General features: G+C 35.7%; 1 protein-coding gene across 4 annotated transcripts in view; it reads left to right on the forward strand.

Moving 5' to 3' along the window:
* The window catches only part of ARMC3 (armadillo repeat containing 3), a 63,039-nt gene that overhangs the window by 1,870 nt on the left and 33,327 nt on the right, over positions 1 to 27,842 (forward strand). The window contains exons 2-10 of one of the 4 annotated variants that reach the window (XM_068171370.1): positions 4,838 to 4,881; positions 5,573 to 5,643; positions 9,317 to 9,365; positions 18,353 to 18,470; positions 20,457 to 20,582; positions 21,656 to 21,724; positions 22,054 to 22,229; positions 23,566 to 23,760; positions 24,453 to 24,636. In XM_068171370.1, coding sequence (XP_068027471.1) covers positions 9,318 to 9,365; positions 18,353 to 18,470; positions 20,457 to 20,582; positions 21,656 to 21,724; positions 22,054 to 22,229; positions 23,566 to 23,760; positions 24,453 to 24,636 — 916 coding nt within the window. In that variant the 5' untranslated portion in view covers positions 4,838 to 4,881; positions 5,573 to 5,643; position 9,317. Of the gene's footprint in view, positions 1 to 4,837; positions 4,882 to 5,572; positions 5,644 to 5,664; positions 5,745 to 9,315; positions 9,366 to 18,352; positions 18,471 to 20,456; positions 20,583 to 21,655; positions 21,725 to 22,053; positions 22,230 to 23,565; positions 23,761 to 24,452; positions 24,637 to 27,842 lie in introns of those variants that run through there. The other 3 variants (XM_068171362.1, XM_068171354.1, XM_068171377.1) reach the window with 3 other exon arrangements.

The raw sequence follows: 27,842 nt of genomic DNA on the forward strand, positions 1-27,842 counted from the left end.
AAGGAAACAGCCAATACATTTCTTTGAAGATAAAATTATTAATGGAAGCAGTTTCCATATCCCTATATTCTTACCGGGTCTTGGAAAAGTAAGGGCTAAACTTAGAGTTTATCTCATTTCCTGGGGTTCTACTTATGTTGTGGTGTTCTTTACTCATAATTCATATGTGTGTGTGTGTGTGTGTGTGTGTGTATTTTGTGGTTGTTGTCTTTTTTTTTCTTTTAACTGAGTCCCCTTTACAGCCTGCAGGAACTCTTTTGTTGCCTTTGCTGTGTTGTGTCACAGCCATTTTTCAGAGCCTATTTATACTGTTTAAAATAACTTCATTTTCTGAAAAATACTTCATACTCTTGAACTATACTTTAGTTAACCAGATGGTGACATATGGCCATGTCTCTTCTTGCTCTTTTGCTTGTACATGCATAAACTACATATTTGCAGTGGTAAACTTTTTTACCAAGAAAGGAAAGAACATAGAATTTCAGTATGTGCATTGTGAGAAATCCTTTGATTAAGAGTGCAGTTTTGCATCCTTCAAATAGACAGAGACTATTATATATGTAATATACATATAGATGAAAAATTTATTATAGATAACATTATAATATGTATTATATATTCATTATGAATTAGAGATGAGGATAAACATTCTTTTTGTGTTTCATTTAGTATTTTTATTTGTTAAAAGCCTGACTAATCTATAAAATTTCACTATAAGATATAATCATTATAATGTTTTACAATCTTTATTAAAATTTATTCAATAAATAACATGCTGCTGGGACATGATTTTTCTTTCTAAATCAATCTTTCTAAATTTGGTCAACAGCACGTGTCTTCAGAAAGTTTGCAAGGCTCCTTTTTTGAGCATCTTTTTATGTAGATAAGTCTTTAAACATTCTGGTTGAATTTAGATACATGTTTCTCCAGTTATTTACATTAAAAGAGGCCCTGGGGAAAGATCTTGACTAATTAGAGCATTGGGCAATTATCAGACGTGAAATTTAACAAGGTCATGTGTCAGGGACGGGACAACCCTGGATGTATGTACAGGAAAGGGACCTGGGGGTCCTGGTCGATGACAAGCTGAACATGAGCCAGCAGTGCTCTGGCAGCCAGGAGGGTCAACCCTGTCCAGGAGGCATCAGGCACAGCATGGCCAGCAGGGCAAGGGAGGGGATTGTCCTGCTCTGCTCTGCTCTGCACTGGGGCAGCCTCACCTCCAGTGCTGGGGGCAGTTCTGGGTGCTACAATATAAAAAAGAGATTAAACTGTTAGAGTGTCCAAAGGAGGGCCGTGAGGATGGTGAAAGCCTGGAGAGGAAGCCATGTGAGAAGCAGCTGAGGTGACTCCTCTTGTTCAGCCTGAAGGAGACCAAGAGGAACCCTGTCTCTCCCACCCTCACAGGGAGAAGTGGAAGGTCAGGCAGTGATCTCTTCTCTATGGCGATCAGTGACAGAACTTGAGGGAATGGCCTCAAGGTGTGTGAAGGGAGGTTTAGATTGGATATTAAGAAAAATTTCTTCCCCCAGAGGGTGGTTGGGCAATGGAACAGCTCCCCAGGGAAGTGGTCAGAGCATCAAAACTGACAGAGGTCAAGAAGTGTTTGGACTTTCAGGCAAATGGTGTGACTTTTGGGGATGGAGCTGTGCAGGGCCAGGAACTGGACTCAAAGATTCTAATGGGTCCCTTCCAACTCAGCATGTTCTATGAGTCTGTGTGGGAAAGAAGGAATAATTTTTTGGAGGAAAGTAGAATCCTTTAGGCTAACAAAATGAAAACATAGTGGGGATATGTTTGTTACCTTCAGATAGAGGAAGGGTGTGATCAGAGGGCTGGAGTATCTGTCCTATGCAGACAGGCTGAGAAGAGTTGGTTTTCAGCCTGGAGAAGAGAAGGCTCTGGGGAGACCTTAGAGCACCTTCCAGTACCTGAAACGAGCCCACAGGAGAGCGACTTTTTACAAGGCATGTCGGGATAGGGCATGGGGGAACGGCTTTAAAAATCTAAGAGGGTAGGTTTAGATTAGGTAGTCACTCAGAGGTTGGTGAGACATTGGAACAAGTTGCCCAGAGAAGTTGTGGTTCCATCACTAGAAGTGTTCAAGACCTTCTTGCATGGTTGCATGGGGGTTTGTGCAACCACATCTGGTGGAAGGTATCCTTGCCCATGGCAGCAGGGTTGGAATGAGATGATCTTTAGGGGCCCTTCCAACTAAACCATTCTAGGATTCTAAATGTATTCTGATTCTATATATGTAAATATATGTGGAATTTATATAATATACTATATAGTATGCAGAGAATATAGTAAATATATATTGTATAGAATATTTACTATAAATAATATTTTCATACTTGCCAGCAAAGAAAGTAATTGAAGTAATTGAACAACTTTTTAACAACTTTTTAATGAGAGAGGTGGGAAAAAAAATCTAAGCTTTTTAAGATATAGTGTGATAGTTGGGATTAACATGATGCAGTGGCTGTGATGGGGAGGGGGCCAAGTCCACTTGTTCAGAATGTCCCTTTCCCCCAGTGTCCTTCTGAAACGGACAGGAGGAAGCATTCATTTTAATTCATGTAGATTGTCACAGCTGGCTAAAATCTTAGGAGTCAGACCATCTTTGCCTTCTGAATGGGAAGTGTCCTGCTATTATAGCTCAGATAGTGGTTGTGTAACTACTGTCTCTCATTTGGTTTAGATTAAGTCAATTTTTCTTTAGTCTTTTTCTCATGGGATGAGGGATTTCACTATGCATCTCAGACATTTAGAATCACACATGAAAATCTCTTTGATTCATCTTGTCACAGCTTGGATTCTCCAAGGATAGATCCTAGGTCTGATGTTATTTAATATGTTCATTATCATTTGGAAATTAGTAATAATGTAGAGAAAAAAATATTCTGGTGAGATTAAAATAATTTGTTACAACTAAGGAAGACTTGTAGAAACTTCTGAGAGATATTCTGCAGTTTGGTGAACTAGTAACACCATGAAATAAAATCCATTGTTGATGAAAGCAGTGTAATTTATACTGCCAGGAATACTTGGAACAATATACTCTTCAGTAATAAATCTAAATTAATTGTGATTGACTGAGAAAAATGAGCTGTTTACCATATGTGGATAACTTAGTGAAATTCTTCACTGATGAAACTGGGTAAAAATAAATACCCTGAAAGTTACAATGTCACTTGAATAAGTCAGTAGTGTTCTAGAATTGATTACAGTATTTCTCGTTAGGTACATCATATCTGAGAAAGGTTTAACAGTCACAGAGGGACTCTGAGACAAGAAAATATGTGTCTGGAAAAGCTATATGGAAAAAAATAATTAAGACAGCTTAGAAAGGAGGTAAATCAGAATGTACAGTGACTTACAAAGGAAGGTAAGAAAAGATCAAGTCAAAGCATCTGGTAACTAAGGTTGTAATATAAGAATGAAGGGTTATTGTGTTGAATTGAATAACACATTTAAGCTATTTACATATTTTTAAATCTAAGGAGTAGTTCCTTCTACAGTACACTTGACAATTGGACCTGTGCTGTAGCATGTCTAAGAATGAGGAGTAAAAGGATTAGGCATTTATGTGGACAGTAAAAATAGCTACTATTGTTAGGAAGAACATAAAAACTTTAGGAGATCTAAACCTTGGTACTTTAGGGAAATAGAGACCCTGTAACAGATGGAAGAAATCTGACTTTCAGGATTAGTTTCATGCATTTATTAGAAACACTTGTCTGTTGTCATTCTGGAGCCTGGATACTGATCAGCCATGTGGAAGACAGTTCTTATTCACAGAATCACTGGGTGAGTAAGGTTGGAAGGGGCCAAAGTGGGTCATCTGGTCCAGCCTCCCAGAGCACATTGCACAGGATTGCATCCAGATGGTTCTTAAATCTCTCCAGTGAGGGAGGCTCCACACCCTCTCTGGACAATCTGTCCCAGTGCTTGATCACCTGCAGAGTAAAGAAGCTTTTCCTCATATTCAGGTGGAACTTCCTCATCATTTTTTCAACAAATATACTCATGCACACAGATAAAACAGTGGGAAATTCAAAGGCCTTGACTTAATTGGTCTCCCATATAATGTATTATTTTCATATGGCACAAATATCTATATCTGCAGGAACTGAATATTAAATTGGACCTGCTATCTCTTTTTAACTCTCCTATTATATGAAGCCAAGTTTTTTAATAGTGTGGTAATGCTTGCATTGTCATGACAACACAGGAAAAGGGAAGTCTATTGATCCATATTTAAGGAGCTGGGCAGAAAAAAAGATGAAAGGAGAATTTGGGAGAAGGAAAGGAGTTTCAAAACTATTACACATTATTCTCTTAATTAAGATGAAGCTATCTTAGAATGAGGATATTTAAGATGGTATACAGAGGACATATTGTTTTATGGACTCAAGAAAGGAATGAGATTGTCTGCTGATAATACAATTATCTTTTAATTCCATTGGAGGACAGCAGTACTAATATGTCTATACAGAAATCAATTGAAATAATCGGTGATAATGACTGATTTATAGGCAATTTATTATGTTATCTCAAGAAAAAAATAGTTTCTTCTGAGACAAAAATAAACAGCTATACTTCAATTAAACATGCTCAACTAAATTGACATTATGTAATTATTACCTGTAAGGCAAAAAGAATCTCACTTGTACATCATTTTCAGTAAGAACCTGAAAATCGTGGCTAGGTTGTAGTAACATGGATTGAGACTACGTTAAAGTATTGGGCTGTTAATGTGAAAGTGGATCATGTAATAAACAACTGGTTAGAAGCTATTTCTAAATCCTTCTCCTTGCATTGCTTTTCACAGGGGTAATTGCTCTCAGCACAGACCTTTGATTCCTTGACTAAGAGGTAAGTTCCACTGCTGGCAGTGCCTTCAACTTATTCCTGTTCTTTAACTCAGCTCTTGCAGTATGTGCTGCGTCCTAGGTTTGCATCTGTTGTTTAAGGTTTTAGAAAACAGAGGATGCAAATGGAACAGGAAGTGTTTTCTAAATGCATTGTCTCATTTAAACCCAGGAAATACTATATTCTTTAAGTGTATGCAACAGGACTCTAATAGGGTAAAGGAAGTATTTATAAGACTTCAGTATTTCAAAAAGAAAAACAATGAGAAATCTATCCTCATATTTCAAAGTACTATTTATAGATTCTTTCTTTGTTAAAGGTCACTTGCTAGCCATCATCTTGTGTTTTTAAAAAATAAAAAGTGTAGTGACTAGAAATAAGTGGGTATCTCAAATTTGCAATCTAAGAAACTATTCACATTGAGAAAAGCAGCTATTCACATTAAAGCATCACAGTAAAAATAAATAAGTACAGGGATTAGGGCCATCATTATCTTGTGATCTAGTACTTGAAGTCTCCTCCTCTGAGCAGGCATCTGCAGCAACTCTTTCAAAAACTAAATAAATTTTCTGTATTTTATTTGACATGGCAGAGATGCCAGTTCCTGATAAAATAGTTAAGAAGTTAGAGGTTTCCACTTTGAACCAAAAAATCCACATTTGTGACCTTCTGCAAAATCATTTTCCACTCGCAGGGAGAATATTCTGGTCATAGAGATATTACTGGAGATGTGCCTGTTCCTGCAGCCATTGCAAAAAAGACAAGGTGGCTGTGTTTTTTTGTATGCCTGGTTCTGCTCGTGTTCAGTCTGCTATGATAGTGTCTGCCAGACCAAGCCTGGCATGTGGATTCATGTGGAGAAATGGGATAATAAACTTAGCTCACAAACTTAGATGTCAATGTAAATACATGAGCTAACAAGTCCAGACTCTGGTCTTGGTCCAAGGAAAAAGTAGTTGTTTTTAAGGTGCTATTCCATTTTAGATACATCCTTTAAGATGAATCTGCCTTAAGAGCTATTGAATATGTTGACTGGATGTCCATCAAGTGATTATCAAGCAGAGTGATTAACTTTAGTGCTGATACTTAGTTTAGTTTAATGGACACTACTCATAGATTCTGGATATGGGTTTAGCTTAGGATGCTCACACTGGAGTGGTTCTGGTCCTGTGGGAAAGCTAATGAAGTTCAGAGTGAAACAGGGAAGTGCATACTGAGCTAAGGCACTAAGAATAGCCAGAGCTGAGGGGGAGCTTTGGGGATTGTGGTTTTGGAATGAGGATTTAGTTAGACATAATGACTGTCCTACTGCTTGAGAGACACCACCTGATTGCACCACTGCACTAAAACTAGGTCGGAGAAAGAAAAGCAGGCTAGTTTATCTACCACTGAGGCAATAAATTCCAGGTGAAGGACAGGAAGTAGCATAGAATGATAACTTCATGGATTGCTTGCCTATATATTGGCTACATCTGTTAGGTCAAAGTACTTTATTACCTCTAGCTCTACATGATTTAAAACAATCAACCCTTTAATCTCAAAAAACATATGTAGAAAAGGCATGCTCCTATGATTCTAGAAATGTGCAGGGCATGAAGTAGAGGATATCACTCAAATGAGAATATAATTTTGTCTTTAAGATTCAGAAACATAGAATTGTTTAGTTTGGAAAAGACCTTTAAGAACAAGTCCAGCTGTTAACCTAACACTGCCCAGCCCACTACTAAGCCATGTCCCTAAGCACCAAATGTCTTAATACCTCCAGGACTGGTGACTCAAGCACTTCCCTGGGCAGCCTGTTCCAATGCTTGACAACCCTTTTGGTGAAGAAATATTTCCTAATATCCAATCTAAACCACCCTTGGCACAACTTGAGGCCATTTTGTCTTGCTGTATTGCTTGTTATGTGGAAGAAGAGACCAGCCCCCACCTTGGTGCACCCTCCTTTCAGGCAGTTGCAGAGAGCAGTAAGGTCCCCCCTGGGTCTCCTCCAGGCAAAGTGTTAACCCATCCAAGCCATGAGCAGCAAGTTTGTCCAGGAATTAGTTAATTTAATTACATGTACATGTAATTACTAATGAATAATTTTAATTTTTATAATAAGTTTTACAGGTGACATTAAGCCAGCACTTCATAGATATAAAAATTTAAGCCCTACTACAATTGTCTTCCAAATTCTAAATATTTAGATTGGTAAACTGAGAATCAGAAATAGGCATACTGTAAACCTACTGAGAAAAAGACAGCATGCAGTTATCTTGGAGGGAAAGAGATTTGCATAAAGAAGCTCTTTTAGGGGTCAGTAGCATTTCAATACCTGTACATGTTGATTATCTGTGATAATTACAGTACAATGCAGAAGATACATTTTTAATTATCAGTAAGCCAAAGAATTCCATGTCCATTGTTCCCTCAAGTCAGAGAATGACCACTGAATACAGAGAGCTTTATGGAAACAAAGCTCACACCAACATTTGATGGCAGAGTGTATTGAAATCTAGATTAGTAACTGCAGCAAAGAAATAGACTGAGGGGCATAACCGACAGTAAAGTAATTGACCTGTTCTGTCTGCTTGTTGCCACAGATGACACTGCTTTTTTTTAATGAAATTTTTTAAGGAACCAAATATTTCTGAACACTTAGGAATATGTAAATTTTCTTAAAAATATGCCCAGAAATTGGATGTATTTATACAGAGTGAAGAAATATTTGCCATTAAAAGCCTTAGTTATTCTTGGTCTTGAAATATATATAATTTGAATCTGAGAACATTAATTATATAACATTATAAATAATTTTACATTAATTAATTTTTAAAATTAGTTGGTTTCAACTTAATTAAACTCACTCAGAATTAAAATTGCCTTTTATGACTGCAGCTTAATTTATATATGAAATGAATGGAGCTGAACTGAATGGTTCTGAATACGTGTCCATATCTCCGTACCAGGATTTAGCACAATTTAAATAACCCAAATTTCCTGGATGTCCATATAAATCTGGTTCTTGCATGTGTGCATGATTCTTACTTTCTACAGTAACTGCATAAATCAGAAGGTAGTATGTCCATTACACCTGTTGAATATACTGTCAGTAATTTGTCCTTATGCTTTTTCTTATATAAATTAATTTGTCTCTGGCCAAAGCTGTGCTGTCTGAAACACTGAATTTGTGTGTGTGGTTAATACGTGTGTGTGTAGAGATGCAAAATGGTAAAGCAGATTGGAGCTGAAAAGTCTTTGGTTGTGTGGATCTTCCTCTCAAAACTGTAATTAGTGACCTGCCTATGAAGTTTTAAATTTCAGATCTTTTTTTAGGATGTGCTTTATCAACTGCTTTCATTAGTGCTGTGTTACAATTTATTTGTAGAGATTGGTAGAGGAGCAGTACCTGGAAGATTCAAGAAGAGCTGCAAATTTTTGTTGAAAACAACAAGGAATAGCCTTGACTTTTGTAAGCAGCCAGGCTACAGCTCATGTTGCACTAGAAAATAATCTCTTATACCAGAGGTAGGCTCTCAGTAAACTCTGGCTGAGGGTGAATGTGTGGTCTCACCGAGGAATTAACAAGGGGTACTAACGGTGCACATTTCACTTTTACACAGTGTTAAAACAAACTTAAGTTTGGCATAACTTGGATTATGTTCTATGCATAGCTAGTGCTAGTGGCTCATGTTGCCCTTTACTTTTGCCTGTACCTTAACTGGAAGGCTCTGCTGAAGTTTTGCAAGCTACATGAAATTAGGTCCACATGAGGTATTACATCCATATGTTTCAGAACCTGCTGTTAGATTCAGCTGAGAAGGTCTTCTTGGTTATGTGCATGTGTGCTAATACAAAAAGAAAAATAAGACAAGCTGCACGGTGTGTAAATAAATGTAACTTTTTTAAATCAATGAAATTTATAGTGTGCAGAACTGTTTCTTAATATCTGCAGATCTGATTTTTGTCTCCTGTGAAATATGAACAGAGAATTCAAATTGTATTTGAACCATGTTTTCAAGGCAGAACTTATTTATACATTCTGCGGTTGTATGGAATGATTGCCCACATAGAATGTATAGACAAACAAGAGGAAATACCCTAAAAGGACTTTCAAGTCCATATATTATTTATAGATGAAGATAAAACTAATTTACAGAAAGGGATGTTCTATGTATTTGTACCACATTACAGCCTGAGCCTGTGCTGTCTGGGGCCTTTTTATCTATGTATGTTGTTGACAGATGTATTTTACCATGTACAAATGTTAGAAAGAGGGACTACTTTCTTTACAGAAATTACTATGTCAAAGAAATTTTCAGATTGATTTGGTGGGTCAAATGAATAAGAAAGTCTGTCTTACAAGGTTCCCTTAATCACTGATAAAGTGGTTCCTAAAACACAGAAGGGAGTTTGTTTGCCTGCTTTTATTTTTTGTTTGTTTGTTTGTTTTTAGAATGGGTAAAAAAGTAAAGAAGGAAGCAGAGTCTCCACCCAAGGATGTGGTAAGTTTATAAACTGCTATGTGCTATAAAATAAACATTACACAATTACAGGTCCAGCTCTACCGTCCTTACATAGTTCCTTATTCTCCTGGTTTACCCACTTTATTCTAAAAATGGCTTTTAAAGATGTCTCTGTTTCTGCTTTTCTTGGACAGCATACAAACCAGAGTGACTGGGCATGTGTAGTTCTTTGTAGAGATTGTTGTCTTTGGCAGGCATTGCAAACAGTTATGTATGAAACAATCCAGGCTTCTTTTTATTTGAAGAACAGTGTTAGCTTTCTCTTCGTAAAAATCAAAGGAGCATGGAGAAGAGCAACCTGAAATCTGCCTGTCTTTTCAACTGTGAATACATTCTCTTTCTTTAAGGATGCAAGAGTTAAAAGCCTAGATGGATCTGTGGTTTTTTACTGAATACAAAATTTGACAAATATTTTGAATAATACTACATACTCTGTCTCTTTTGCAAATATATACAGTCTTGAGTGGCAGTTTAGGTTTTTCTGTTGTCATTGGAAATACAGTGAAAAGTACAAGAGTTGAAGCCAAATATAGAATAATGGTGATAGGGAGACTTTTTTTTCCAAAATATAGAGGTTAAGGGTCTGACACTAGCACACTTTTCAAGAATTCCTATAAATTCACAAAGTATAAAGAGGCCCCCAAAAAGATATTTGTTCAAAACATATATTTATATATATCACATATTATATATTATATATTATATATTATATATTATATATAATATATTATATATTATATATTACATAATAATATATATTCTACTATATATAATATATAGTATATATATTATATATATAATATATATTAATTTTTTTTAATTTAATTGTTTTCTTCAGAAATAAGTAGAGGAAATACAGAAACATTGAAAAGAGTACAGTATAAATTCTGTGTCAAATAACAACCAAATTAATGAAAATGGGGCCCTCGAGTCCCACAGAGGGAGTCCCATTCCCTCAAAGAGTCCCACTAAATACCAAGTTCTGTACACTGTTTTAAAAAACCCAATGGATTTATGTGTAAAGAGCTGCAGTACTGCAAGAGCTATTTCAAAGGTCACAGAAAAGTTAGCAAAAACTGCATTGCAGTTTCAATATTAAATAAGCATAAATAGTTTTGACTAAGACAGTAATATCCAATAGCCATGTCACTGAGACATAGCAGTTGACATCAGGTTTACCCAGCTGTTCTGTGGAGAGGTGAATGTTACAAATGTAGTTCATAACCTTCAATCGATAATAAATCCTTTTGAAAGGAAATTATATAAAACCTCAACATAACTTCTATCTGTATAAAATAACCTAGAAAACCAGGAGTCACAAAGAAGCTGTATGTGGATAAGTCTAATTAAAACAGGCCTGAAGAATTAAGACTAAGTATCTTTGCAGCCTAAGAAAAGGTTTGACATGACAACACATTTAAGTCATACAGATGAGCTAAGCAATAAAAGTTGGCTTCTTTAGTAAATAGCTAGCAAATCAGTAGATGCAGCACCACAATTTCTATATCCAAAATATACAACTAGATTTTCTAGAGAAAATGGTGCTACAGCATGCTGGGTACTACAATAAGCTGTGAATACACAGAAAAAGTCAGTAAAACTATCAAAAGGAATGAATTGGAAAGCGTGAATTCCAGATGGCATCTGCAGCTTTGGCTTAGTTTTTACCCTTATTGTACTTCAGGCTAGCATGTCTATTCTGACAGTCGTAGCAGAAGAAATGTTGCATATCAAGACAGTAGTAAACATGAAAATAGATCATTGTAACCATTAATTAAGAAAATCTTACCATAATAAGAATTTTGTTCATAATGATGGTGTAAAATCAAATCTGAAAACCTTAAAATTCACCTGTGTGTTTCAGATGGCAGGAAATGAGATGCAGACAAAATAAAAGATGTATTAGCTATTATCTTGTGATTGATAATCTGTTTATGAAAATGTCAAGTCCAAGAAAAGAAACCTTGAGATAATGTAGATGGGCTTATAAAAGAAGGCCTTTGTGCATGTGGAATGCTCTGAGAATATATGGTACTGCAGATGACCACTAATTTTTTATAGATTTCTAGGAACAGGTAGGAAACACATCTCTTAGCCTAGCCACTGTTTATATGTTTCAGAAAGTATTCTTGAGGACTCTGTTTTCACTGCCTGTCATAATTTGTCTTTTAGTATTCTCTGTTCTGATAATTGGTCTCCAAGAAGAAAAACATTGCTTTGAGCCTCTATCTCTATATGAATGACCTAAGACAGTAATTCAGGCAGATAAAATATGCTAACTTTGACATAGATTGATAGGAGCTTTTCACATGATATCTACATTAGGTTTGGTCTAGACAATACTATTATTTGGTCATCAGCTAGGTCATGGACATTGAAAGGGGAGCCTAAGATTATCCCTAGAGAAAATACTGTAGTGTTATCACTTAAAGAAAGCTATAGATACCTGAGTATTTTTGAAAATGGCTTCATTCACAAGACTGATGTTAAAAAAAGTGGAATGTATCAACTGGCACAGGCAGCTCCTGAAATTGTCTCCACATAAATGCTTTCTTTTGATTAATGTTTAAATATATATTTGACTTGACTTTAGTGAGGCTTTCAATACTGCCTCTTGTAACATCTTCATAGGTAAACTGGTGAAGTACAGATGAGATAAACAGTGTAAATGAACCAAAAGGTAGCTGAACTGACAGGCTCAGAGGGTTGTGATCAGCAGCATGAGATCCTGTTAGAGTTCAGGCATTCGTGTTGTGCTCCAGGGGTTGATTCTGGAGCAGATGCTGTTCAGCCTCTTCCTTAGTGACCTGAATGATGGGACAGAGTGCACCCCCAGCCAGTTTGCGGAAGATATGAAACAAAGAGGAGTGATTGACAGACCAGATGGTTGTGCAGCCATTCAGAAGGACCTCAACAATTTGCTAGTGAAATAGGAAATTGGGAATTTAATTAAGTTCAATAAAGGGAAATGGCTAATTCCTGCACCTGGGGGAAGAATATCCGGTACAGACTGGGTGAAGACCAGCTGCAAAGCAGCTTTACAGGAAAGAACCTGGTGATTCTGGTGGACATGCACCAGAAATGGGAACTTGGGACAAAGAAAACTAACAAAATCCTGGGCATTAGGCAGAGTGTTGCCAGGAACTTGAGAGAGGGGACTCTTTATCTTTCACTGAGTACTGGTGAGTGAGACCACACCTGGAGTGCTGTATCCTGTTCTGTGTTCTCTGGTACAAGAGAGACAAGGCCTTACTGGAGCAAAGTCTTGGAGCATTTGTCATAGGAGGAGAGACTGACAGTTGGGACTGCTCGGTCTTGAGAAAAGGCTTGGAGGGGTTTTGTCAGTGTAGAAATTGCTGATGGGAAGAAATAAAGAAATCAGGCCAGGCTCTTCTCAGTGGTGCCCCACAAAAAGATGAGAGGCAGTAGGCACAAATGGAAATGCAGGAGGTTTCCATTTAATCATAAGAAAAAAAAATTCCTCTTTTACCTTAACAATGATGGAGCATGGCATAGGTTGTCCAGGAAGCTTGTGGAGTCTCCATCTTGGGGTTACTCAAAATCAGACAGGGCACTAGCCCTGAGCTCTAGCTCACCCTGCTCTGAACAGAGCAGTTGGACCAGATCATCTTCAGAGGTGCCTTCTAATATCAACTGTTCATGATTCAGTGGAATATCTTGGGATTTATTGTTAGTACAGGAGATCAGACACTCATAGAACTGAAATAATTCGCATATCCAGGTATCTACTAAATCTGTTTTTCTAGGTAAAGGAAAAGGGATTAAGAATAGTGAAGATATCTGTAGTGCTTCTGAAGATTCTATGAGAGGCGAAAGGTTAAAGCTGACTTTAAATCAAATTTGAGGGATTAAAAATAAAGAAAAAACAGCATGATTGAACAATAGAATGATTAGCAGATAAATACATCCTTCAAAAGGTAGGATTTTCATCCAAATGGGAAAACAAAAAAATGCTTCCACTCCCAAATGAGAAGTAAAAGCACTGTAACCCTGCATCAAAATATTTTGGAAGAGAACTAGCAAAGATACAAAAACTAGCAGTAAAGCTTTTTCAAATTGATTAGATGTATAAAGCTTTTTAGAGGGGACACTATTAGGTGATTGCAGTCATGAAAGAAAAGTGCAATTACTTATTGTTGTGTCAAAAGACAAAGCAATGTGGTAATCACAAAAATAAATGTGATAAAATTGACCAAGTAGGAATAAGAAGTGTTTACCCAGGTCTTGTGCTAAATGAAAAATAGCTAACATCTAAAAATGTGGTACTAGAAGAATGGATAGTAGAAAATTTCATTTTTGAAAGGAAATACAGCAATAATGACATGAAGTTTTTCTTCTGTGCTGTGTCAATTGGTAGAAATAGTTCTTAAAAAAAAAAAAAACCAAACCCATGGATAAATATCATAGCAATGGGGAAGAATCGATAGTGCTTGTGTAGAGGAAACTTTAAGCTATGAAATCTACTTGAGTTCTTTAGAGGGGTCAGTGAGCAAATGGATAACGTTGTTCTGATTGATACAGTTGCTTAGCTTTTCCAAAAGTTTTCAGACCAGGCTTTTCACTCTCATAAACATGAACAGGTAAAAAGAAATTACTCTCCTATCAATAATGTCTGGTTATAAAATAGGAAACAAAGGTGAGAAAACAAGTTATTGTTCAGATTTCGTAATGGGGAGAAGTTGCCAGTCATGGAGTTTTTATTCTGCAAATGTGTCATCCAGTGTATCAGAATGAATGTGGATATTTTCATGAAAATGGCATCCAGTTCCTAAGTAGGAGAAAGTGAATAAGTACAAAATTTCAAATTCCAGAAATAAAAGACAAAACATTGTGTTACTAGCAAATGCTGTGTACATGTACATGAATGCCATTAATAGTTCTGGTGTCCCATCTCAAAAAGGTAGAGCTCAACTGTAGAAAGACAACAGAATGAGCATAACAGAAAGATATATAGCTGAAGAAGACAAAGAATGAACTAAGAAAGACAATAAAAACAGACAGGGTGGCCTCTGTTTCAGGAAAGATCAAAGGAAGTAAGTTTCTTCATTTCCAGAAGGAATCACTGTGAGGACGTGTGGCAGCAGCTCTCTGGCCACAGAGAGCAGGCACAGACTTTCCCAGGCATTTTCCTGGGGAAGGCTGTGAGAAGATCAGAAGAAAGAATGAGAAACAATTCTCATCTCCACTTGCACCTGCTGTTGCGCACATGTGGAATGTGCCATGGAGTTCTGTTTACCAAAGGGTGATTTCTTAACTGGACACTGGATGGTGTTTGGATGGATTGAGCAATTAGGTCAAGGCTGTATCGAACTGGCTGTAGGGGTTACTGAGTTTCTTAAGAGCTATAGTATAATATAGTATAGGATGATATAATAAAGTAATTGATCAGCCTTCTGCAATCATGGAGTCAATGCTAATTATTACCCAGCTGGGGGCCTGCGGCAACAAAGAGTATTACAGAAACTTACAAAATTATGAATATACAGGGAAGGCAAATTAGTGTAATTTATTTCACCTTTTCTTATAGTGAATTAACTGTGGAGGATAAATAAAATTATCAGGTGGTATTTTTAAATCAAAGAAGAGGCACAGTTATTTTATGACTCTTTAACTTTGATACATATGTCTCAGAATATTAAGGATGTAAAAATACAGATGGCTTCAAAAATTATGTAACAAATTTTTCTTGGATTTTTTTAACATAGAGATAAAATCCCTAGGCTTTCCAGTTCTCTAGGTTGCAGAGGTGGTATCTGAGTGGGAACATAAGTAAAATTTAATAGTCTCTTGCCCACACCTCTTACCTGGCCCTTGTCAGAGATAGGATGTGGGACTAGGTGAGTCTTTGGTCTGATTGGAAACATATTTTGTATTAAATTAAATTGCAACTAAATTAAGCTGATGGAATAAAAAAAAACCCAAAGCACCAAAACACCCCCCCCCAAAAAAAAACCTAAAAGAAATTTTTAAAACCCCAAAAAACACCAAACCAAAACCAAGCCCCAAATACTCTTCAGTTGCTAATGGCTTTGAGGTGAAACGTACACAAAATTCAAGATCAAAGACACGTTACAGCTTTCTTTTTCATTTAACTTGCTGTTTTCTTAATACAAACTGAATTATGGAAGCGTTGTTGCTTATAAACTAGTTAATTTCTGTGTTTTTTCAAGGTTGTTTTTAACTTCAAGTATATTATTCTAGCACATAATGTCCTGTATGTGCCATTACATGAAGAGTCTGCAATGATGTATTAAGATTTAGATGCAAGTCTTGGATTAAAAAAACCAAAAAGGTGGAACACTAGCTATGCTGACATAATGATAAGGAGAAGTCATAACCAGTTCTATGATAGTTTTGATGAACAGTGTTACCTCCCAGCAAATCACAGAGTGGGTCAGGTTGAAAGGGACCACAGTGGTCATCTGGTCTAACCTCCCTGCTTAAGCAGGGTCATCCTAGAGCACATTGTACAGGATTGCATCCAGATGGTTCTTGGGTATTTCCAGTGAGGGAGACTCAACAGCCTCTCTGGGCAGCCTGTTCCAGTGCACAGTCACCACACAGTAAAGAAACTCTTCCTCAATCATTCACTTGCTCAGGCCTCTGATTCTTAAAGATACATTGATTTCAGTGACTATTTTTACTATGTTTTAAGCACAAAAGTGCTTTTAATAGGAAAGTGCCTATTGAATATTGCATACGGTAATAGCATATCTAATATCTAATGAAATGGGTAGAGATTAGACTAATTTCACTGTGCTCATGTGCCAACGTGTCATTAAATCCCAGGAATTTTCATTGAGTAGGTGTTGTAAAATGCAGGTGAACCCAATGGGAAGAATTATGATGTCTGACTCCAGTTCAGCAGTCTGAATGATTTCTTTATTATAACTATGCTATAATACATTAATATACTATATAAGGGAGGATACTAAAACTACATGCTACTTTTTCTAACTACCATATCTAACTACCAACAACTCGTGGCACTGTTCTCCAGAGTCCAGACAATGGTGGATCCTATTGGCCACCAGACTCAAACAATCCTCACCAGAATCCAATCCAGCAATCACCCCAGGTAAACAATTCCCCAAGCACATTCCACATGAGAAAAACAAGGAGCAGAAATAGAAATTGTTTTCTCTTTCTTTCTCTCTGTGTACCTTTATGAAAAATCCTGAGAGAGAGAGAAATGTGCTTGCCACAAGTTGGGGTTTATACAATTACTTGTAAACATGAGAAACGCTGAAAACAGAGCAATGCAATTCTGACTTTGGTATTACATCAATGTGTAAATAACTGAGATTTAAAACTCTTATTTAATCTTTTATTTCTTATTGAACTTCATCTGAGATCAGTATTGGTGTTTATTTTTCTCTGAACTACCAGGCTTTTCTAAAACTTGGAGTTTTATCCCATCACCAAGTATTTGATCAAACTCAGGAGCTATGTCTGTGTTTAAATAATAACACTTACCTGAGGATCATGTTCTGTCCATGCAAAGACCCAAATGTGAAGAAGTAGAGAAGTATGAAGAAGCTAAAGGGACTTTCTATCACCTCTAAATTCTCCCATAGGTAAAATGAGCAGTGATAAGCTGGATTGTTTTGCCTAGTTACAATCCAAAAAGAAAATTCCTATAAATGATTCCATCATTTTAGGCCCATCCTTGCACCTCTGTGCTACTATTTGATTTTATTCCCATTGGGGAGTCATTATTAGGCAAAATGACTTATGGTACAGTAGGCAAGTCAGAGAAGGGAGAAAACCTTTCTCTGTGTTCATTTTTCTTCTAGCACACTTGTAATTTTTTTAAGATTTGCTCCCCAAAATTTCCTTGCTGACAACTGATTTGTATATATCTCCATACCTTGATTGTTCAACATGTGCCTCTGATGTAGCTATTAGAAGTTTGTTTAATGAAGTAAAACAAATGCTTGACATTTGTAAATATATATGTATATATATTGTAATAGTATTATAAATTAATTTGTATTGCTATCTTGTAATCTGCTGTATTTTAAAGATAAATACATTGTTTTTGAGAAACTGCATGACTCCAGTATCTAGTAGTTTCTGCATGTAACACAGATACTGTATAGGCCTGAAGTGTGAGGATAGAAGACAGTTTTTCCATACTAAGCAATTACTTTAAATACAAGGAAGCTTAAAACTTTTTAATGAGTAAAATTTTCAGAATTCCTTGAGTCTTCTTGGGAAACAAAAGGCTTTTTTAGAGGATTCCCTTGCTCAAGTGATGTTAGTCCTAAGCAGTCTATTAAGAGGGTGAAAACTGTCCCATTTGTTGGAAGATTTCATTCTGCATGAGAGAGCTCAGAAATGGAAATGAAACCTTTGTATCATTTCTGGCTGGGTGAGCAGGAATTATATCTTGGAAGTACTTCATCTAGTAGAGGATCATGGTGAGCTGGTGAACTGAGCTGACAAAGGCACAGAAAGTGTTCTTTTATTTTTCAAGCAGCCACAAAGTGATATTGCTACAGAGTAACCAGATCCTCTTCCTTGTACACCTGCTGAGTCCACGGGCTCTGTGTACAGCTGCTCAAAAAAAACTTCTCTTGTCTAGTTCTGAAGTCTCAGAATGCTCTTACATTCTTACTTGTATAACAACTACATAGCTTGTTACCTTCAAAACTTTCTAGATTTGCAGGGAAGCATGAAGGTTTTCCCAAAATCTTCATATGTGATAAAATCATAGTTATATTTATTTGGAAGTCAATTATTCTTTCTAATTTTTCAACAATGACTCCAATTATTATTTTAAAAATTGGACTTTTTCAAGGAAACAGTAACTCATTAACATTTCTAATTCAGTGTAGATATCAAACAAGATTTTATTTTATTTTTAATGAAATGTGGGTGTCTACTGCAGCACACAGGAAGACTCAGTATAAATCAAACTTTCCCTTTTGTTTTGTTTTTAGTTTGATCCTTTATTGATTGAAAGCAAAACACCAGCAACAGTTGTGCTAATGCTTAGTTCTCCTGAAAATGAAGTTTTGGCCAAAGCATGTGATGCTCTATATAAATTTGCATCAAAAGGTTGGTATTTTTGCAATGAGCTTTGTTTTGCACTGCTTAGATTTTGATAGTAGTTCACAATTGTTTCATTTCCTGGCATTGAAATCTTACTTTCTCCTCAAAGGCATCTGTTGAAGTTTGAGGAGGTTTTTTGAAATGTCTATCCAACCTGTAGTTGCAGTAATAAAGAAGTCTTATAGTTTGCATGAAGGAAACTTTTATAATTTTGTTGGAGAATTTTATATTTACTGTTTAATAGCGCTCGTTTTAAATATAAGACAGATAAGGGTTTTTATAAGCAACAGATCTGCAGTTGAGAAAGAATTCTTTTATGTTCTTTTAATTCTTTATGTTGGAGTTTGAAACATCTGTACCAGTGTAGTAATTTTAATATTCAGTTTTCAGTAACAAGAACTTTGTAGCCTTTTTCTGTTATTTTTACACAAAGTTGTTGTGTCAGTATTTCTGTGCAGGTGATTTTTTAGAGGTTGCTCAGCCTCCTTTATCAAGCGTATTTCTGTATGAGTTGGGAATCTTACAAGTCTCCAAGATTCCAAATCTTCCAAAGGTCCCTGTATAATCTATAGCTAAACATCATGTTCAAGGTGCTCAGGAGACAACTGTATAACAAAGGCTCAAATTTATGGAGCACATAATTTCCTAAGTTGTCTCCTACTTATTCCATGTTATTTGATGTTAGCCACTTACATTGGCATACACCAGTAGTATTCTTGCTCTGATTAATCTGGTTTAATTTTAATTTCCATTTAATTTGTGTCTTCTTTAAAAAATATGCATTTATATGCTGATTATTATACTGATAAACACTGATGAAACTGTGAGAGAAGAGCTGAAGTCTTTGACAACTGGCTAGGGGTCACTGGGTTCTGAAAGATATTTAGTTTCTGCTTAATATGGCAAGCTTGGTTGAGAGCATGAGATCAAATTCTGAATATGTGAAGAGACAATGTGGACTGTTGGGAGACAGCTACGATCCATAAAGTCTTGCTGGCTCCTTCCCTCCTATCCACAGTAAAATATGCCACAGTGCAGGAGGTTAGATGTGTTACGTCTTTCATGTTTATACTAAAAGAATAATCCTTTAAATTACTAATGTAGATATTCCCATAATCTTCCAGAAGACTAGACTGTAACTTTGCGGTGTGGCACAAGAGAAGGAGTTGTTTTCAGTTAATTAATTGCAGTTAATCTATTTTTTGGAGTGTTGCTAGCAAATAAAGTCCCATAATAAATAATACTTCCTCCATTTTAATCATGTCTTGGCCAGAGAATGAGCATAGATCTCCAGTTTCCTCTCACATTTCTCACTTGTAGCCAGGAAGGGCAGGCGTGGTTCATTTGAAAATTATTTATAAAGCTGTTGTGGGAACTGAGAATAGGAGTAGGATTGGGATTTTGTTTCTTGGGGTTTGTGTGTGTTTTGTGTGAGCAGGAACAGAAGGCTGTAATCACTCTAAACTCCTCTGTTATTTGTATGTCCAGCACCTATTCAGCAAAGCACTTCATTCTCAGGTGGCAGAAATCTCAGGTAGGAATTAATGATACAAATCCTGGTAGTTGCTTCCCTTAAGGGACAGTAAAGATTCACAGAATTAGTGAAATGTTATGTGGAGGAAAATGCAATTGGGAGGCAAGAAAGGAGGAAAATAAAATGCGTTCACCTGACACTTTTCACCTGTAGTTTGCTAAGTAGAAAGCTTTCTTTTGTACTTCCACTTCAGTTTCCAACAAATGAGTAGAGTGTCCAATAGACAGAAGCATTCTTTGCTTGAAAAATGTGAATTAATCTGAGATACTATTAATCCTTGAAACTATTTGACACATATTTATTAGGGGTGTAAATCAGATGATCTTCAAAGGACCTGTCAGGCCTCTGTTCTTTGATTCTACTGGTCAATAAAATATTGGTAGTGGTTTTACCTTGCTTCATTAGAACTGTGAGGTTGCTGGCCTTTTTCTTGGGCTTTTAACCCAGTTCCTTTTCAGGTGATGAAAACAAAGTGACACTTCTTGGTCTTGGAGCATTGGAACATCTTTATAAGCTCCTCTCACATGAAGATCCGCTTGTACGCAGAAATGCCGTCATGGTATTTGGCATCATGGCTTCTAATAGTAAGAGTCTCAAGGTTTTACTATTTTTCAGTGCGTGGTTATAAAATCAGGAGGTTGATAATGTGAAAAAATCATATATTAATGGCCCGGAATGAAGTGATGTAAGGTTGAGTTTCAGTGCCTGTTATTTTTATAGTGCTGTATAGACCTATATCTGAGTAATGTAATTAAACAGGTCTTCATTTAGTGAATATTTTACCCAGTTGTCTTCCATGAGCATATCCCAACCACACTCTAAGTCTTTTAATCAGCTGCTACCTGCTTGTCATGCTGCACTGGACCTTACCCACTTAGATTACTTTTAATTTGGCATTAGCATATTGTCAGTGGTGCTGTACAAACATGGATTTGAATGAACAAATATCTCCCATTTATATTCACATCTTAATTGTTTTTTTATTTAAAAGTAAATTAAACTCATACCTTTTTTTCTCACATTTCAACATATTGAATATGTTGATAATAGCAACACAGTCCTGTAGAATCACATGAAGTCTGTCCCAAAAAATATTATTTGATTTTTCTGTCCAAGGGTTAGAGTTTTGCTACTTTGCCATTGACCACATTAGAAATGCAGTCTGAAAGACTTTACTGTGATTTTAGTAAGACCTGTGTAATTCATGTTTTCCATTTGCTGTGTGGACTGGTGTTAGCATAAAATTGCAAAGTGATGGCTTGAAAACTAAATAACAGAAGGATTGCTTTTAATTTGATAATTTTAACCACAAATAATTTTAACTATTGGTGTATGACTTCTTTGGCAACTAAAATCATGCAATATTTAATCAGAACTTGCTAGATGCAAGTATTTTGAATAAAGTTTCAATGAAATATAGAGGAACTTCATGTGTATCAAATGTCAAATGATGTCATCTGCACCTTGAAAGTCTCTGCTTTTTTTTCTGGGCCCATTATTATCTTCATCTAACTTTAGTTGTGTGCCTTTCACAGTCAGGTCTTTTTGTCACTCAGGGGATAACCATAAGTAAATTTTGCTTGGAGCAGATTCTGTTTCTTTACTCAGTCAACACCACCAAACAGAAGACTACATATTTGTATTTACTTCGTTGTAGATGATGTCAGGAAGTTACTGAGGGAACTGGATGTCACAAATTCACTTATATCACAGCTGGCTCCAGAAGGTACCTTATAGTATTCATTCCTTGTGCAAAAGTACAGTCAGAAATAATTGATGATTGCCATTTTATCAGACAATTTAATAAAATCTACCCTGTAACGTGATTTTTCTTAGTATATGTTAAATAGGTAAATGCTTTCATAGGAGTAGCTCTGTAGCTTTCTGAATAGTGTTTTGTGTTGTACAGATGTAACAAGATGTTTATGGACACATTGGGCATGTTTAACAGCTATTATTTATTGACTTCAAATAATGCTTTAAACTACTGAATTAGTGAAAATATTCTGTGCTGAATAAAACTTAATTAAAATGTTTATTTTTTTTTTCCCACAGAAGATGTAGTTATCCATGAGTTTGCTACTCTTTGTCTAGCACATATGGCTGTTGAATATACTACTAAAGTAAAAATATTTGAGCAAGGTGGTTTAGAACCACTTATCAGACTGCTAGGTAGCCCTGATCCTGATGTTAAGAAGAATTCACTGGAGTGTATCTACCTTTTGGTACAGGTGAAGTTTGGTCTTGTTTGTTGTCCTAAACTTCAGAGGCAGATAAGCATTTGCAACCCCACCCCTGACATTATTTTAAAATATTGCTGTGTGTAATTTTAAAATATTTGCTTCCTTTACTCCACAGTGTTCATGGATGTTTTTGGAACATTGAGTCCTTGCACCTGAGTCCCTAAATGTTAAATTAGTTATTTTCATTAGTTATTTTAATTCTGTTGAACTTAATGCAGTTGTCTTTGGTGTACTGCAGTAAAAGTAAAATCAGTATGAGGTTCAGATTTTTAACACTAAATAATAATTTGCCTTCTGTCTTAGTTGAAAAATGTTAATCTTAGTAATGAGAGTTGTAATCTGTCTATCCAAAAGGTTGGAATTAACCTCTAAATTAAAGAACTACCAATTGCATTGTTTTTGTTTTGACTGGCAAGTCCATAGCACAAATTGGAACATCTTTTTAATGATAGGTGAATGCTGTCAACAGCTACTTTCCATACTGGGAGGAATAGATTTGTTATTGGCTACTCCACTAATGTCATCCATATGCTGCTTAGCTAAAGAATGGTGCATTTGTATGGCAGTTCTTTCCCATGGCTTAAGCGAATCAATTCAGTAATGAATTCAGTTTATAACTCTATCTCTTTTGGGGCATCAGAGCATGTCTATTCAGAATCACATTTTACTCTTTCTCCTTTTTTACTATCTCGCTGTCTTTGTTGCAGGGTATATCTGGATAACTGCACCTGGTGCTTGCTTATATTGATAAGGATAATTGCATGCTGCACATGTGCAATAAGCTATTTAAAAGCAAATTGTAATTTATTTATTTATTTTCTTTTTTAATATAATCAACTACTGTCTTTTTATTAAGCTGCACATTCACTGTTTAAAGTTGAAATTTTAAATTGTCATTTTATAATTACTAAAACAAAAGAAGATATAACCAGGCAACAGCAGCAGAGTGCAAAAAACTGTCTTCCTCCCACTGAGGTAAATAAAAACGGTGAAATTAAATTTCAAAACTTTCTAAAAGAAACATTTATGTTGAGGCAAATATGGTAAAATCAAGAGTGAATAGGCTTTTTTATACAGGACTAGATCTTGTGGAGTGTACTTCAATCATGCAAACCCCTAGAATTTCAGGTTCTTGGGGCTTGATTATATTCAGTTTGATTCTTAGCTTAAAGGAAAGAAGACTGCAGAAGTGGAAGCTCTGCAGTATTGACTCATTTTTTAATGTCTGAAATTAGATTTTTGGTGTTCTTTTTGCAAAGTGAGAAATTGATGTATTGTTGTATTCTATATCACTAACATTCTTTGTTGGAATATTTTACTGCAGGATTTTCAAAACCGTGCTGCAGTTCGTGAACTGAATGTAATTCCACCCTTGCTGGGCCTACTGGAATCTGAATATCCTGTCATTCAGTCATTGGCCCTTCAAACCTTAGAAGTAATTAGCAAAGACAGAGAAACCAGGATATTACTGGGAGAAAATAAGGGATTAGATTGCCTTCTGAATATTCTGGAAAACAATGTACGGTTTACTTGCCTTAAAAGTTTTTTTGTTCTTGGTGCTGATGTTTGTATGACTAATGAGAAATAATACTTATTTTATGGAAGAGAGATATAAGAACAAAGAGTTACTTACTTGGAGGGATCTTTGGTAGAAATAGGATAAGCTAGGATATCTAGCTTACTAAGAAAAGAAGCAAAGACATTTCCCAAAGTGTTTATTATTAAATTTTTGAATTGAGTTTACTTTATATAATGGCTTTAGACACAATTTCCTATCATTGTTTATGTTATTATGAGACTCAGTGCTTCTGGAGTTCAGGTGTCACAATGGAAATATAATGCATAGAGATATTAGTGAAGTTTTTTAAGTATTAAGATCACAGGCTCATTCTGAGTACCTGCCTACCCCGCTTTGATGTAAATTAAAAACTTCTGGGGGTTTTACTATTTTTAATAAATTGTGTTGAATCCTAAGTCATCATCAAATAAATTATATGAAAATATGAATTTGTAAATATGTACTTTGCAGTATGAATAGAATGTCCAAAAGGAAGTTGCAACAATTATCCTTTGAACTTTAAAGCCTAAGATATTTTAGTATTTTAGTCCTGATTTCAAGGTTGTTTGTTTTTTTGTTTGTTTGTTTTTTGTTTGTTTGTTTGGTTGGTTTTTTGGTTTTTTTGTTGTTGTTTTGTTTTTAATTTTTATTAGGAACTCAGCGATCTACATATCGAAACTCTTGCTGTGTTGGGAAATTGCCTTGAAGATGTGCATACTCTGCAACAGATTCAGCTGACAGGAGGTCTTAAAAAACTAATTTCATTTTTAGAAGTCTCTACTGTTCCTGATATTCAGAAGAATGCAGCAAAGGCAATTACCAAGGCAGCTTATGACTGTATGTGACTTTTCAATAATCCATGGATGTGAAATTGTTTATGAAGTAAATTTTTATCCAGAATGAGGCCATCTTCTCTGGTTGAGGGTAGTACTGGTGTTGAGGAAAGCACTGGCAAGAATTAATTACAGTGATGAGTCTTGCCAATCAGAGCAGTAACTGGAAGCTAGGAGATTATATATATATATAGGTGTGTGTGTGTGTGTGTGTGTGTGTGTGTGTGTATGTGTGTGTGTGTGTATTTGAAAATATTATGGTTTTGCCTCAATTTATTTTCAATTTATCTTTATTATTTTACTTTAGTACATTCTTGTAAAATGCTGTCCTCAAAGGGAAATGAAGCTCTGAAAATATGATCCTTGTCTTTTGTTGAGTGATGCCAGCTGACTGCCATCTTAAGCCACCTTTGCTGGCACTGTTTCTGCCTCTATCTGTTAAGACTTCATTGGAAGCTGACTTCCTTTTGCATTCAACTGCTCTTCTAAATGTCAGGCAATTTCAAATACAAATTCCTTTAACAGAGGCATGAAAGGAAACCTTTCAAATGGCTTGCAGATTAATATTCCCAGGGGAGTTAAATAGTTTCATTGTAATCTTTTTATAATTATTCATCCTATAGTTCTTTTTTATATACTTTTCTTTAATTCACTGATGAATTCTAAATTAGGCAGAACATGCTCATCATTTATGCCGACAAGGATGCTCTTTTAATCAAACTACATTTGAAATTCCTTCCATACATTGGCTACTGAGTTGCAACATGTGCCAAGTAGTGTTGTATAATAAAATGCAATGTAACTAATAACATACTTCTGACTATAGATTTTACTTCTGTGAATGGATTTTTATGACAGTAGAATTTAAATATTTCATTCATAATTCTGGCACCTTGTGGTTGAATTGTGGATTAATGTGTATTTTAAAAATAGGTCATTTAATTTAATACATGGATAAAATAATCTCTCCTTTCTGCCATATTTCAGACCTCCTTTCATCTCCCCCCATGCTATCTTTCTGATTCTTTTCTCACCTTGCTTAGTTTGATATCCTGAATATTTGTAATTATTTGGATTGAAAATGATACACAGAAAGACTGTCCAAGTATTCTGTGGGTTTTTCTTTGCTTTTGTCATTATCTGTTGGAAGCTTGGCGAGTCACTGAAAATTGTTTTCATTAATGTTCAGGTATCAAAGACAGGAAGGGACCTTCTTATGTCAGTATTTTCTTTGTGTATTTTCCTGTGTTGTTATTTTATTACACTACTTAGGACTGTCAGGATCATTTTTATAGTCCTGTGACAGGCTTGTAAGTTGTATGCTAAGCAGATTTATATTTGCTCCCACTGCTTTCTACTGCATCTTCCTCCTTTATCATATTTATTTTCAAATAAGCATAGCCTTCTTTTCTTCTTTCACACTTTTTTTCAGTTTTTGTGGCCTAATATTTTAGCAGCTGTTAGTAGAAGCATGTCTGAGCACATTTTTAAAGCACGGTTGCAAGAACCACACATAATATATTACAGTACTGCCTATGATCTTATATCATGGGATGTTACCGTCAGTGAAGATGCATCTTCTTGTCATGCTTCTTTACAAATGGAGTCAATGAGGTTTCATTATAAAGGTTTGCTCTCTTCTTCAGCCTATGACAGCTAGTATGGATGGAGCAAGCTGGGAAAATACATCAAAAGGAGATTTAAAATATTTGCTTTCAAGATGTAGAATTTTGGTGACACCCAGTTGACAACAGGAAACTTCTTGTCCTGATGCAGTGGAAAATACCACAGTCCAGAAAACTTGCTGCTCAATGTAGTCCCCAAAAGCACTGAAAATCTTTCAGCTACCTAAAGATACTGGTCTAAAGTCAGCCTTGCAGTGAAAAGAAAAGGCCAGTATAAGAAACAGCCTAAGTGCAAAAAGGAAACGGAAATATTTTCAGTTTTTGTTTTTTGATTGGATTCTGGTTGTAAGCATACTAAACAGCCTATCCAAAATGCAACATTAAAGTATACTGTACTCGTACTTGCCTTGATGGTAATCCAGTATAATACAACACAGCTCTTAGTTCTGTAGTGACTTTTTCATTAAATTTGCTATAGCTATACCCACATTCTTCGGGTTTGATAATCATGGTTGCAATTTACCAACATTTCCTATTTACTTGGGTAAAAAAATACTGTTTTTAATTGGAATGAAAAATGTACTTCTGCCATGACAGAACATGTATCTAGCTGTTTTTTAATCCTGGCAGCTGAGTATACAACAGTATCTGTTATTGAAATTATTGTTGTTGACAGATGGAATTTGGTTTTGGATTGGTTTTTTTTTTCCTGATAGATGTGATCATAGCAAGCAGTTTTATGCCCCTTTCAACCCTTTGGAAAGGGACTCTTGTAACTTGGTGTTGTTGTTATAAGATATATTTATCCCTTAAGAGTTATTCTCAGTATCAGAATAAATTACGTGGTATAAACATGATATTTAACTTTAAATAGCATCTTTAGGATGCTGCTCTGTTTAAGTACATTAAAATGGGTCATATTTCTATGCATAATCATGATGCCTTTGTCCTGATTTTTTTTGTTCTGTAACATACTTTTGAATTTATTTTATTAATTTATTGATTATTTTGTTTTGTGTGCTCAGAATTACAGTGGTGAATTGTACTGCAATTCCTGCCTTGCCCACCAAATAATGCAGTCATTTCAGAATGCTAAATTGTAATGTAATGCTATAAATTATTGAATGTCTGTGAGTGGATTATCTGGACTGTTGATTAAGGAGAGCCTGATTTTCTCCTGACAATGCCAGACACACCAGCAACACGTGTGGCATGTATATGGAGAAAGTGATGATCACGCTTACTCTGCCAAACTTCTGGTTTGAAGCTCTCCACATTCTTTCTGTGTATCTCAATGTATCTCATGGTCAAAAGGAAGGACGCTAAACATGCTCTGTAGCCTGATTAACAAATGCATTTCATAATACAGATCTTTGTTTTTCTGTATTATCTCATCCAGAGATTAGCATTAACTTTTTTAAATTTGAAATTGGTATAAATAATTCCATAAGGTGATGACAGTGACCTGAAAAGTAATCAGTAGAACTCAGATCATGATTGTGGGGTAAGAGGGGGAAATAGGAAAATATATTGAAAAATAAAGATTGTCTCACCATGGGGTCAATCTATTAAAATCTGGACAGAA

Source organism: Anomalospiza imberbis, chromosome 1, assembly GCF_031753505.1.
Source record: "Anomalospiza imberbis isolate Cuckoo-Finch-1a 21T00152 chromosome 1, ASM3175350v1, whole genome shotgun sequence".
Lineage (NCBI taxonomy): Eukaryota > Metazoa > Chordata > Aves > Passeriformes > Viduidae > Anomalospiza > Anomalospiza imberbis.